Below are 12,835 nucleotides of genomic sequence, written 5' to 3' on the forward strand. Positions count from 1 at the left end.
CCCGTGTGAACATGTTTTGGAAGATTCTAGATGCTTCTTTTCGATGCTTCTGGAAGCTCCTGGATGCGTCTGGATGCTTCTGAATGTTTCTGGATATTTCTGGATGCTATTGGATGTTTCCAGATGCATCTTCTAGAATTTTCTGGAACCTTCTGCATGCTTTTGCAAACTTCTGGGCACTTCCTTTAATTATGTAAAAACTTCCGTGACGTTGACACGGACCAGACTTAAGAAAATGAAACAAACCAAAAAAGTTGCACTTGTTTTGTCCGCTACAAAATAGCACTTGTCAACGAAATTCTGCCTATGTGCTGTCACTTGTCAGCTGATTACTCATGTCATGGCATGCTATGACTTCAGACTCCTGAACTGTTTGCTGTGGTAGTATAGTTCGTTTCGTTTTTAAGATATGTAAAATTAGGAACACTTTTTAGCATTGTTCGATGTTGGTTGCAAATGTTTTGTCCAATACTTTATATATATATATATATATATATATATATATATATATATATATATATATATATATATATATATTCATATACAAAAAATACTCTTTATCTTGTTATCCTCAAAACAAAATTTAACCTTTACATACAATAACATGTGACATGCCATGTCAGTGTTAACAAAAAATTCATTTTATTTTTCTGAATTTTCTAAAAAAAACAAAAATAATTTTTAGCATCTTTTTTTTTAGAAATTTCAATTTAGTAATAACCAATTTTATGGAAATAGCATTAGTATAACTTTTTTGTTGCATAAAAGATATTTAGGCGTCATCCATAACCCTTTCTTTCTTCTAAAAAATAAAATATAAGATCAATAAAAACAATACTGCTAAATAAAAATATAAAGCGAAAAGAAAAACAAAATATAAACGATTTAAAAAATTAATAGGAGTGATCCTTTCTACTTTACATCTAATAAAAATGTTATATATAACTGTTTTCTATTCTTACCTCAATTATAATATGATCTTAACGATTATTATTTACCTTAATATGATTCTTTATGTAATATTTATAAACTAATAAATAATTTTCATTCACTTTCTGTATCATGAAATCAAAAATAAGAATAACACATAAGTATTTTTTTTAAATAACATTTTCTTTTCCACAATATAAACTTTTCTTTCACTATAATGATGATCAAAACAATAAGGAAATACATTTTGATAGACATTTATATAGTATGTTAAACAGTTATAACGAATAAAAAATATTATAAAAGAATAAATTTAAATCCAATATTCAGATAAATTAAATTTGATAATTTGAATTTAAATATAATTGTCAAAATCACCTAATGTGTTTTTTCTGAAAAAACGCAGAATAGAGCAAGTTTTAAAAACCGGCACATAATCAGTGTACCTTAGCAAAGACCGTACGTTTCAAAATTTTAATGGTAATCTAAGATTTTAATTTCAAACATTAAATCATTTGTTTAACTTGGTGGATTTTATTTAACACTTGTATATCTATTGTACAATGGAAGAATGGATTCATCTAGTTTTTTTATTTCTTCTTTTGACTTGACGCGCACAGGATTTTGTAAAACCCCGTCTTCTATTGTATTGTCGTCATTGTTATCTATTTCAGACGGTAAAAATGACGGTGCAGTATTTTCGTTGAGTTCAAAATTGAGATAACAGCCAATTTTAGATATTACTTTATCAAAATACTCACGCAGTGTTGTAAAACTAGGACGCTGTAATGGATCCTCATGCCAACACCACAACATAATATCATACCTAAAATTGCAACAAATACTTTTTTGAAATAAACAGCATTGTTTAGTAAATCAAGGCATAAGGTTATAATAACTTACATTGTTTCAGAACAATTTTCTGGTTTATCCATTCGATAACCAGTTTTCAAAAGAGAGAGAAGTTCACGGTTACTAATACTAGGATAAGGCGTACCTCCTAAAAAAATTTGGCAAAAATTAAAAAAAATTTTGTTGAATTGATTTTCAAAAATCTTTTATTATTCTTACCTAACGTTACAATTTCAAATAATACAACGCCGTAAGCCCACCTACAACATACAAAATGCGAATTAAAAAAACCTACAAAAATAAATAAATAAAAAAAACTTTGCGCAGTTATTATATGGCTTCAGTTGTAACAACTTGCAGGATCAAATAAAATTCATGAAAAAATTATATTAAAATAAATTACACATCGCTGAATGAAGTAAACATCTGATCAAATATGGCTTCAACCGACATCCACTTGACTGGTAAACGACGCTTTTTTTTGCTCATGTAGTTTAGTTCATCATTAGTTTTTCGAGTAAGACCGAAATCAGATATTTTTACAATTTTTCCTGACCCGACCAAAATATTTCTAGCAGCCAGATCTCTATGAACCAATTTAGAACATGAAAGATATTCCTAAAAATATCCATAAACCATGGTTAATCAAATTAATAATAACAGTATAAACCAAAGCATTGAAACAATACCATTCCTGATGCCACTTGCCAAGCAAAACTAAGCAAATCGTCAGGCGTTAACGTCCCGTTATCTTTTAACGGAGTTTCATTCGGCCTAACACCCAAAGATGAATCACCCGTTATCATTGTCGTTGTCTTAAAAAAAAATGTTTAATAAATGATTGAGCAAATAAATTAAAAATCATAAATTTATTTAAAAAAATTTTTTTTTACTGCCTCACCAAAAAAAAAAAAAATTAAACCTTCAGAGATTGTTGATATCCTTGCGTATACATAAAGTTGACAAACGATTTTTCATCAATATTTAATGTACAAAACTTAAAACAAAACAAAAACGGAATACAAAAATATAACGATATTTCCTAATTATATCAAGAATAAATGTTATCAAAGAATGAAAAAAATTAAAAAGATTAGTTAACAATAGTTAGTAGTAAGAACAATTAAAAAAAAAGCATTTTCAAGACAATATAAATAAACTTTCAAGACTATAAAAAAAATTATACGTACTTTTAATAATGGTTGGCTGTTACAATTCAAATGTAGAATATATTTTTTGAAAATGGTTTTCGATACTTATGATTTTCAATATAACAGAAATTATAAAAATATTTATCAATATTATTTTATTTATTAATATTATTTTATTTATCAATATTATTTTATTTATCAATATTATTTATACTATTTTTTTATTTTTTATTTTATTTAGCATACGATAAAATGAGTCTTTTTGCACTTTTAATAAATGAAATCAGAAACTTAATAAATGATTTCATAACGATCTCATATATAAAAAATGTATAGGAAATATAGGAAAAAAAGAGCAATTTGTATTTTGGATATATATCACTGAATATATAATATTATTTATAATATATAACTAATATAATACATAATATATATAATATATAATGAATATACTGATATATAAACTGAAAAGGTTTACTTAGAAATTTAATAAAATAAAAAATATGAACTCTTTTTAGAGCAAAAATGAATATTTAAATAATACCCTTATATTAAAATAAATTGCCAAAATAAAAAATATTTATTAAACACTATTCATTATTGTTTGAATACTTTATTAAATATTTTTAACTTTTTTTTAACGTTTAACTCAAAAATTTTGTAAATATTTCTATAAAAAAGGCGCTTCATACCGGCAAAAAAGTAGTCAAACCGATGAAAAAAAACTAATAAAAGTTTTATATTTTTTTAATTTAAAGTAAAACATTAAAAATAAATTTTATTTAAAAAGTAGTTAAAAAGTATTCGAAAAAGTTGATCAAACCTTTTTGTCTCGATTATTACTAAAAATAATGTGTTTTGATGACAATTTATCTTAAAAATTTAATAGTAATTAATACTCTCCCAAACAAAACAAAAAAATCACCTGTCAAGCTTTTCCCATTCTCGATGGTCAAAAAGGCTTAAAATAAACTAAAAAAACATTTTTTGTCATTTAAAAGTGATACGAAAAAGTTCATTTTTTTTAAAGAGTGCATTTTTTAGGAAAAAAAAAACGCATTTAAGGAACTCTCTTTAAGTACATATTTCTAGTTTGAAATATTAAACATTTTTGAGTTACTTTATGTCATGGCCGTATTTAGTTTCTTTTAGTTGTCTCTGGCAACGAGCATAAGATTCTGTTTTATGTCATCCGATGTAGCCTTTAACAAAGTCTTGAATCAGTCTGATATTTTTCCGCTCGGTCAAACCGGTAGCTTTGTAGATACTCGAATAAAATTTGATGAAAAGAGAAAATGTTTCCGATAAAGCTACACAGGTCACCTGTCAAGTTGCAAAAATGGCAAAAAATTTCCAACTTAAAGTGCCTTACTTGTGGCAGAGAAGGAAATATTAAAAGAAGATTTTAATCAGAAAAGAAAGAGTTTGGTGGAAGGAAGGAGGAGAAATAAGGAGTGAAACAAACTTAAAAGTTTTTAAGGATCAACTAAAGGAAACACTTTTGAAGCGGAAGAAAACGTAAGTAATTTTTTAGCTTTTTATTCTATAGGTGACAAATCTGAAATAATGAAAGGTTAAAAAGTTTTGAAGTGGTGTTAAAGACTTATACAGGAGAACTTGTTACACTAGAAGGAATAGGGCTCGTTGAAGTAGATTATAAAGGACAATGTTGCAGTTTACATATAACTGTAGCTAAAGGAAGTGTGCCCACAATAATGGGAAGAAGTTGGATTAAGAGACTAAACCTAGAATGGGTGGAGTTGTGTAAAGGAATAAGAAATGTCAATTTTCGCAGTTGGTTTGATTTGAGGGTAGAGGCATAAGAGGCGAAATTTCCAGAGGTGTTTAGTGATAGTTTAGCATGCCTAAAAGATTTTATTTGTCACCGTACGTGAGGGTCTACAACCGAAGTTTTTTTAACCAAGACCAGTATCTTGGAAGACTAAAGGGTTTGGAAAAGAGTCCAATATTTAAAATGGGCAGCAGCTATAGTGCCTGTTCTAAAGAATTCAAAAGATCTATTGGGTTCATTGCGTATTGCATTTTTATAATAACACGTATATGTGTTATTATAAAATTACAATAAATCAAGCTGCCCCTCTGGATACCAATCTAATACCCAACACTACTGATCAATTAGCCACTATTGCAAGAGGACAGAAATACACCAAGCTCAAAATGTCCCTGGCATAATGGCAACTTGAGTGTGATGACTCTTTACAAGAATTTCTCACAATAAATGCGCATCTAGGTTTATATCAGCAAATGCATCTTCAGCCAGGTGTTCGCAGTGCAACGGAAATCTTTCAAAGAGAAATGAATAGAAAGTTGGGTAAGTTACCATTTGTGAAAGTACGAGAAGAAGATATACTCATTTCTAGAAAATCTGATAACCAACATTTAAGCAATTTAGAACCCGTATTTAGAATCTTGAAGGAATTACGGTCAACTCTTAAAGTACCTAAGTGCTCTTTCATGCAACCAGATGTGGTATTTTGTGGTATTATAATCAGCAAAGAAGGTTGCAGAGCAACAACACAAAATGTGAAAATGTCAGGGATGTTCCTCGACAGACCAATGTCAAAGAGTTAAGACTATTTTTAGGTATGGCTGACTATTACAATCCCTACTTACCTAGAACGGCTTCCCTTACAGAACCTCTCCATAATTTCTTGAGAAAGAATATGTTTTGAAAAATGGACTAAAAATAGTGAGGAAGCTTTTCAAAATGTTAAAACTTTGTTATGCAATGCACCATTGTTAGCCCACTTTGATCCATCTAAATAAATCATGGTTCACTGTGATGCCAGTCCTTATAGCTTGTGAGCTGTTCTCACGCTATATTTAATGTTTAAAAAATTAAGTATGGCTAAAAGAAATTATGCCTAAAATAGGAAAAGAAGGTTAGCATTAGATTTTACAGTTACAAAATGTTATTAGTTTTTATATGGGCACAAGTTTAATTTGTACACTGATCATAAACCTCTACTGGGCAATTTTCAGAAAAGAATTAACTTCCTGCAAGAGCTGCTGCTAGATTATTACGCTGGACCCTGCTACTGTCAGCATAGGATTGTAAAAAAAAAAAAAAGAACGCTACTGCAGATGGTTTAAGTTGTTTACCATTAGATGCATCGACAGATAAGTCCAAGTAAAAACCATGGAGGTGACTATGATGGAGCTAGACAAACCCCTATTACACAGTAACAATTGAGATTAGGCACATACAATGATCCCATATTAGGAGTGGTTTTAAATAAAGTTTTAGACGGGGAAGGAAGTAAAATGGAACTGAAACCATACACATATAGGTTTTTTGAGTTGTCAACAGAAGAAGGTTGTTTATTGTGTGGGCCAATTAGTGGTGCAAAAAGTGTGACAAGAAACAGTATTAGAAGAGTTACACAAGGTTTATCCAGGAGTGAGTTAAATGAAAGTTTTAGCTAGAAATTACGTCTGGTGGCTCGAAATCAATTACGGGCTACCACACCTCTACTTCTCAATTGATTTGATTGAGAAGTAGAGAATTCACAGTTCTTTACATAGCAAAGAACTGTAACACCTGTTAAAGAAATCAGAAGTGTCCATTAACTGAGTCTCATCCTTGGGAATATCCAAGTAGAGCAAGGGAGAGATTAAACATTGACCATGCAGGTTCAATGAATAGAAAATTATTGTTGTAGTTGACAGTTTTTCAAAATGGGTTGAAGTGGATGTTGTGAAAAGCACTGAAGCCAAGCAACATTTAGCAACAATTATCTTCCTTTAATTTTTAAGAACACCAATATTCACATAAATAGCGTGGGCATTTTCATTTGTAAGAATTCACGCGCTAATCAAGAAACTAGGTTTGAATTCACCGACTATTCTTTTATGTGCTTTTGTTTAGCACCACCTCATTCTACCACTTTTCTCTTTGTTATATATCGCTCTCCCTTATTTCAAAAGTGCATTCACTTAGATGTTATTTCTGACCAAATTGACTAAGCCTTCTCTATTTATTTATCAGCCAATATCGTTGTTGTTAGTGATTTCAATGCTCGTCACACTGAGTGGCTTGACTATAGTGTTAGTGTTTCTGCAGACTCCACTATTGATCCATACTGTCTCTACTCAACATATATCTTATTTCTGATCCTTGTCAGTGCAAAGTTTCTCCACAATAACCCTGAGACGCTGTTGATCACAGTTTGATCTCTCTAAAACTTCTTTTTCATCATCAGAATCATTGTACTTCTTATCACTAAGTTAAAGCTGACTGGAATCTTTTCGTAATTTTCACCTTAATGGCCTTTGGGTAGAAATCTATCGTCTTACTGCTATAAATGTGCTTCTGATGTAATATCTGGGATTTTAGCTGAAATGGAATCTCTTATTCCTTTTCGACTTTTCCAAGTCAAGCATCACCCTTCTCATAGGTTTTCCACACGTTGAGCCGCTGCAATTTTAAATCGAAACCATTACTTCCATATCTATCAGCAAAACAATTCTCAGGAAAACTATTAATTAAAAATAGCGATAATATCATCTATATAATTTATATCGGTATGGAGTAAGAGCAATTAATAACCAATTTTTGTTCGTGTAACCCTAAAAAATTATGAGCTAATATTGGCGCTAAAGGAGAACCCATGACAACGCCGTCTAATTGATCACAATATTTCTCGTTAAATAAGATATGAGAACCAAATGTTGAGACTTGTTTTAATTTTTTGGATTAAGCTTTAGAAAATATTTTAAACATGTTTCTTTTTTAAAATGTAAATCAGTAACTATATATAAAGTTTCATTAAATAGAATATTAGTAAACAAGCTTTTAACATTATAGGAAACTATTTATTTCTTAATTATATCAACTTGCTTTAATTCTTTACAAAAAGAAAAAGAGTCACAGGTGGAATTAAATATAAAGCAAATGTCGAATAAAATAAAAAATATTTAATATCCACCAAAAATAATTGACACTGAAAATAAATTGCTTGTTGATAAAAAGTTAAATCTATCTGTTATAAATAGTATTGATAAACCTAAAAAATAAATTATAACCCTAAAAACTTTATTAATAGGATTTTAATCAAACTTTACTTAAAAGTAAAATAGTTAATAAAATTAATAAAATATTAAAAATATGTCATAATTAATTTTAATTTCACTGATAACAAATTATAAAACAGTTTATTATTCATAAAAGATCCACTTCCAAGATGCTCAAATCCAATGTTGTTTACAAATTATCTATTACTGGATATAATGCTAGTTATATTGGAGAAACCTTCAGACATTTATCAACAAGGATTTGTTTGCACCTTACATGTGACAAACAAGTAACTATAATTGATGTAAAACTTTGGATACTGCTCCTAACAAAAACGAATCGAATTAAAGAAATACTCCAAATATAATGGGAAACCTATTTTTAAATAAAATGTTCATTATAATACAGATTAGTCAATCTAGTTTGTTTTATTTACTTATTATTTTTTATGCTATTTACGGTATTATAGTTTGTATTATAACTTCATTGGTTTGTAGCAATTATATTTGTCAGGTAATATTAGGGGAAATAAAAAAAAGTAAATTTGGAAAACATAAACACCATACCCCTTAATTTGGGGCAAATATATAAAAAATGAACCTCAAAAAGTTTGAGCGCTGTTGGATCACTATTGACCCCCCATCCCCCTCAAACCAATTATTTAGGAAAAAAATGACCGAAAAATGGTCATTTGCGGATCTTTTGAGGGAGGGGTTAAATTAATTTTTTTCAAATTTTTTTTAAAGAACTATATTTTAGTTTAAATCTGTATGCTTCTTTTATTACCCCTCAAAAATTTATGTTTTGTGGTTACATTTATTGTTGTATATTTATATATTGATACAACTTCTGAAAATTTGAAAATTTTACATTTTTCTTATAATTTCAGATTAGTATATTAAATAAACATATTAGAAATGAGTGCAACTCAACTAAGGTTAATGAAAAAGGAACTTTTTATTATAAAAGAAGCAAAACCAGCTTTTTCAGGTAAAAACATTTTTGTTTATACTGGAATTAGTAATGAATTTTTTTTTGGAATTATTTATGAGACTTTTTTCGAATGGTTCATTAATAATTTAAAATCTTTTTATTTAGATATACAGCTTCCAACGGGCTTGGAAATTCTTCAACACTTAAGATATCACCAGCAATGTCAATCTGCATCAATATCAAATATAATTGCTTGTCCCCTTAAAAAAATTTTTGCTTGATGCTCAGATAGTTGCTGTGAATGTATTTTGTCTAAAATCAAGAGATCCTGGATTAAAGCTGGATTTGATATGTTAACTGATTTAGTTTTAGTTAAAAAAAACTTTTTAATTTGCACAAGTCTTATTCCAACTTAAAAAAGAATGCAAAACAAGGATCTAGTGGCGATTTGGCTAAACAAAACTGGTTTGAGATAAAATAAAAAAATTTTTTTTGGGCTAGTAATTCTTATCTCAAAAACATGATCAGTAAAGATAAAAAAATGATCCATAAAAGACAAGATTGAAGACTTAAAGTTTTTGGACGATCAGGAACGTCAAAGAAAGTTTGTAATTGGTTCAGATGAAAGTTTGTTTTAGTGAAAAAGAGAATAAAGTTATTACTTTATTCTCTTTTCCACTAATTCTAAAATTAAAATCTAATACTTAAACATTACTATAAGTTAGGCAAAAGAAAGTATCAGGAAGAAAAATTGTTCACAGTCTATAAGTTTGGGAAATGATGTACCCAAGGTTGAACTTATAAACACAGATCTAAGCGAGGATTTTTCAATTTAAATCTGATTTTGATCCAGGTGATTGGTATCATATCGAAGTTACTAAAAACCCAGACACAGTAGTTGCAAAAATACCAAAAGATATTTGTGCTGGTAATATTTATCTTACTGCCACAGCATGTGATATATCGCCAAATGTTTTGCAGAAGGTAACAAATACAGTTCTATATCAATCAGATGTTGACCTTAAAGAAGTTAAAAGCAGTTAGTCTACCGCATTTATAAAAATATAAAAAAGGAAAATGAAAACATATCAGCTTTTACAAAACAAGATTTTTAAGTAGCCATTGATGCATCTCCATATCAATGTATATATCATTTTCGACGGCAATACATTGTTTGAACTAAACAAAGGAAAAATATTTAAGCGAGATAGAATGGCTATTTTAAATAACTAAGAATGCTTCACTTTTAGAAGTTAGTGGGAATGAACTAAGAATGCTTCACTTTTAGAAGTTAGTGGGAAATGTTAAATTAAATGGACATGATAATCCTCTTTATTCAGGTGTTTAGATAAATAATTGCTTTTGCTAAAAATCTTGCATGATGAATACAGGTGCTATTCATCGTGCAAAATTTTTAGGAAAAGGAATTTATTATCTAAAGCTTTAGCATCTATCCAACCAACTTACATTTGCTCTAGCAAATGATAAACTAAAAACTGAAATTAGCCTTATACAGAATTTATTATTTGCTTTTATGCAAAATAGTATTTACAATCTGAGGGTATAATCAAAGCGCCTTTTTTTGATATTACAGCCATACATCAAATGCATCTGTACAAGAAGGTATGAACAAACCCAACTGCTGTTGATGCTATATTGGAGTCTCAGTATAAACATTGTTGGTATTTGGATTCAACAATGATATCTCTAGCTTTGGGAGAGGATGATTTAATATTAAAAGAGAAGACAAAAATTGCATCAGCAATTCTATCATTTGACATGCCTTGCATGTCAAGCCTGAGAACAAAGTAATAAAAGATATCAAGAAAATTTATAATACGAATATAAATATTGCAATAAAACCACCATCCCTGCCTATCTTAGTTGATGACTTTTCTTACCTTATTTTTGACATTATTGGTCTTAATAAGCAATGAGTTAAAGACTGGCTCTCACTTCTACCAAACTATTGGCATACCCAATCATGCTTTAAAAGTTTTTAAAAAGATGCTGAAACTTTAATGATTGTAAATAACCATTCGGAACGGTCTTTAGGTATAATGGCGAAGTATATTCAAAGATATTCTAATGAAACTGAAATACAAATTAGATTGCTCACTGTAGACAAAGTTCGATTTGTATTCAGAAAACCAAGACAAAAATCAAGTAAAATTTTAAAGAATAGGTTAAATAATAGACTTGGTGTGATGCAGAAAAATAAAAAGATAAACATTATTAATATTAATTGAATGTGTTTTTATCTTTTATAACCTTTTGAATATACATTTATCTTTTTATATATCCTTGTCAACAAAAATAAATAGCGGCTTTTTCAATATATATAAGTGGTTGCCCCCTCGTCCATGTTACGTAAAAGAATAAAGAAGTTCTTTTGTGTTCATAAACACATGGCTTATATATTTAATTAAGGTTATTATATTAATTAGTTAGTTAAAGTTATTATATATATATATATATATATATGTATATATATATATATATATATATATATATATATATATATATATATATATATATAAATATATATATATATATATATATATTAGGGTGACCCAAAAATGAAAAAACGTTATTAATAGAGTTTGAAAATGCTAAGGTTTCCTATCCATTATAAACCATATAAAATGTCCTCCCCCAAAATTTTTACCTTGAAATATGTTGGGAACAGCCACAAGTAAAAATTGAGTTTCAATTTCAAACATGAGTTTTGGTGAAAAGTGAAACATTTTGAACTTGATTGTGAAAAAAATTGAACTTGAAACTGTTTTTTAAAATTGTCGCTATTAATGATTATAGACATAAAAACTTTTTTTCTAAAATCATTTATTTAACATGAGTTAAGACTGTGACATTTTTTTTTAACATGCTTTATATGCTCTCAGCAACTAATAAGATATTCTAGCGTTGTTCTTTATTGTGGGATGTATAAATATATTCTTGGATAAGACCAATGTTTTTTGCAGCACAATTTCTTCATCTACGAATGTACTGATAAAATTTTTTCTGTCTTGTCTTTGATCTTGAAGAAAGTCTAGGTCTTCTTTTACTGTAGCACTGTTTCTTGGCATTTAAGTATTCTGACGGATGGTGTACTCAAACCGTTACAAACTGATGTCAAACAGGTTGTCTGTCATTAACAGGAACATTTACATTTTAAGTGTTTTTTTATTAAAAACAGCTTTATATTGCTTGTAAATTTCTAAAAACTTATTTAGTATGCTTACTTCTAAAAGAACATAGTTCTAAAAATAAAAAGAGACCCAAATATTTACAATACTCCGGAGCAAACAGTATTCTCCTGTCACGTCGTTACAAGGTCTATCAGTTCCTCTGCACTTCATATCTCCAGAAAATCTTTTTTATGCACGAGCAAAGTTAGCCTTGATTAGTTTGAATCTTTTAACCTTGGGGAAAATAACGTACAGAAAGTATCTAATAACATGACCATTAGCAGGCCATTGCCTGCTTGGTAGAGAGCTCAGTGGAGTTTTAAGGACATAAATAGGTCTTTTTGAGTTTTATTTGGTTGACTTTACAGCTCCGTTTTTAGCATTAGCTCTTCCCATTATTTTGAAATATTCAAATGTTAAGCAAAGGTTTGATTTAAATATTTATAAAGTTAAATTAATACACTGTGCTTTTAAGTCTTTTGAGTATTAATATAATAAGAACTTAATGGTAGACAGTGGTAGTGGTGGAATACCGCAACCAATTTTACAGGGAATACCAATTTTAGAGGGAAATAGCATAAAAATGTTAATTCCCTGTAAAAATGGATTTTTATTAATAGCTGTTACAAGCATCCACCATACCTTAAATTTTGCATGGGAACTCATACTAGTTAGCAAAATCCATAGGACATCTTAGCTGCATTTTTTTTTTGATTTTTGGGTCACCCTAATATATATATAAA

At 28.8% G+C, this 12,835-nt stretch overlaps 1 protein-coding gene across 1 annotated transcript in view; it reads right to left on the reverse strand.

The window, feature by feature from the left end:
- Positions 1–1,444: 1,444 nt before the first annotated feature.
- Positions 1,445–12,835, reverse strand: part of LOC136085710 (uncharacterized) — a 174,700-nt gene continuing 163,309 nt past the window's right edge. Inside the window, exons 21-26 of the mRNA XM_065807029.1 lie at positions 2,705–2,779; positions 2,472–2,597; positions 2,186–2,400; positions 2,002–2,042; positions 1,834–1,930; positions 1,445–1,756 (exon numbers count right to left, since the gene is read on the reverse strand). Coding sequence (XP_065663101.1) covers positions 1,465–1,756; positions 1,834–1,930; positions 2,002–2,042; positions 2,186–2,400; positions 2,472–2,597; positions 2,705–2,779 — 846 coding nt within the window. The 3' untranslated portion in view covers positions 1,445–1,464. The remainder of the gene's footprint in view (positions 1,757–1,833; positions 1,931–2,001; positions 2,043–2,185; positions 2,401–2,471; positions 2,598–2,704; positions 2,780–12,835) is intronic.

Source organism: Hydra vulgaris, chromosome 10 (assembly GCF_038396675.1).
Source record: "Hydra vulgaris chromosome 10, alternate assembly HydraT2T_AEP".
Lineage (NCBI taxonomy): Eukaryota > Metazoa > Cnidaria > Hydrozoa > Anthoathecata > Hydridae > Hydra > Hydra vulgaris.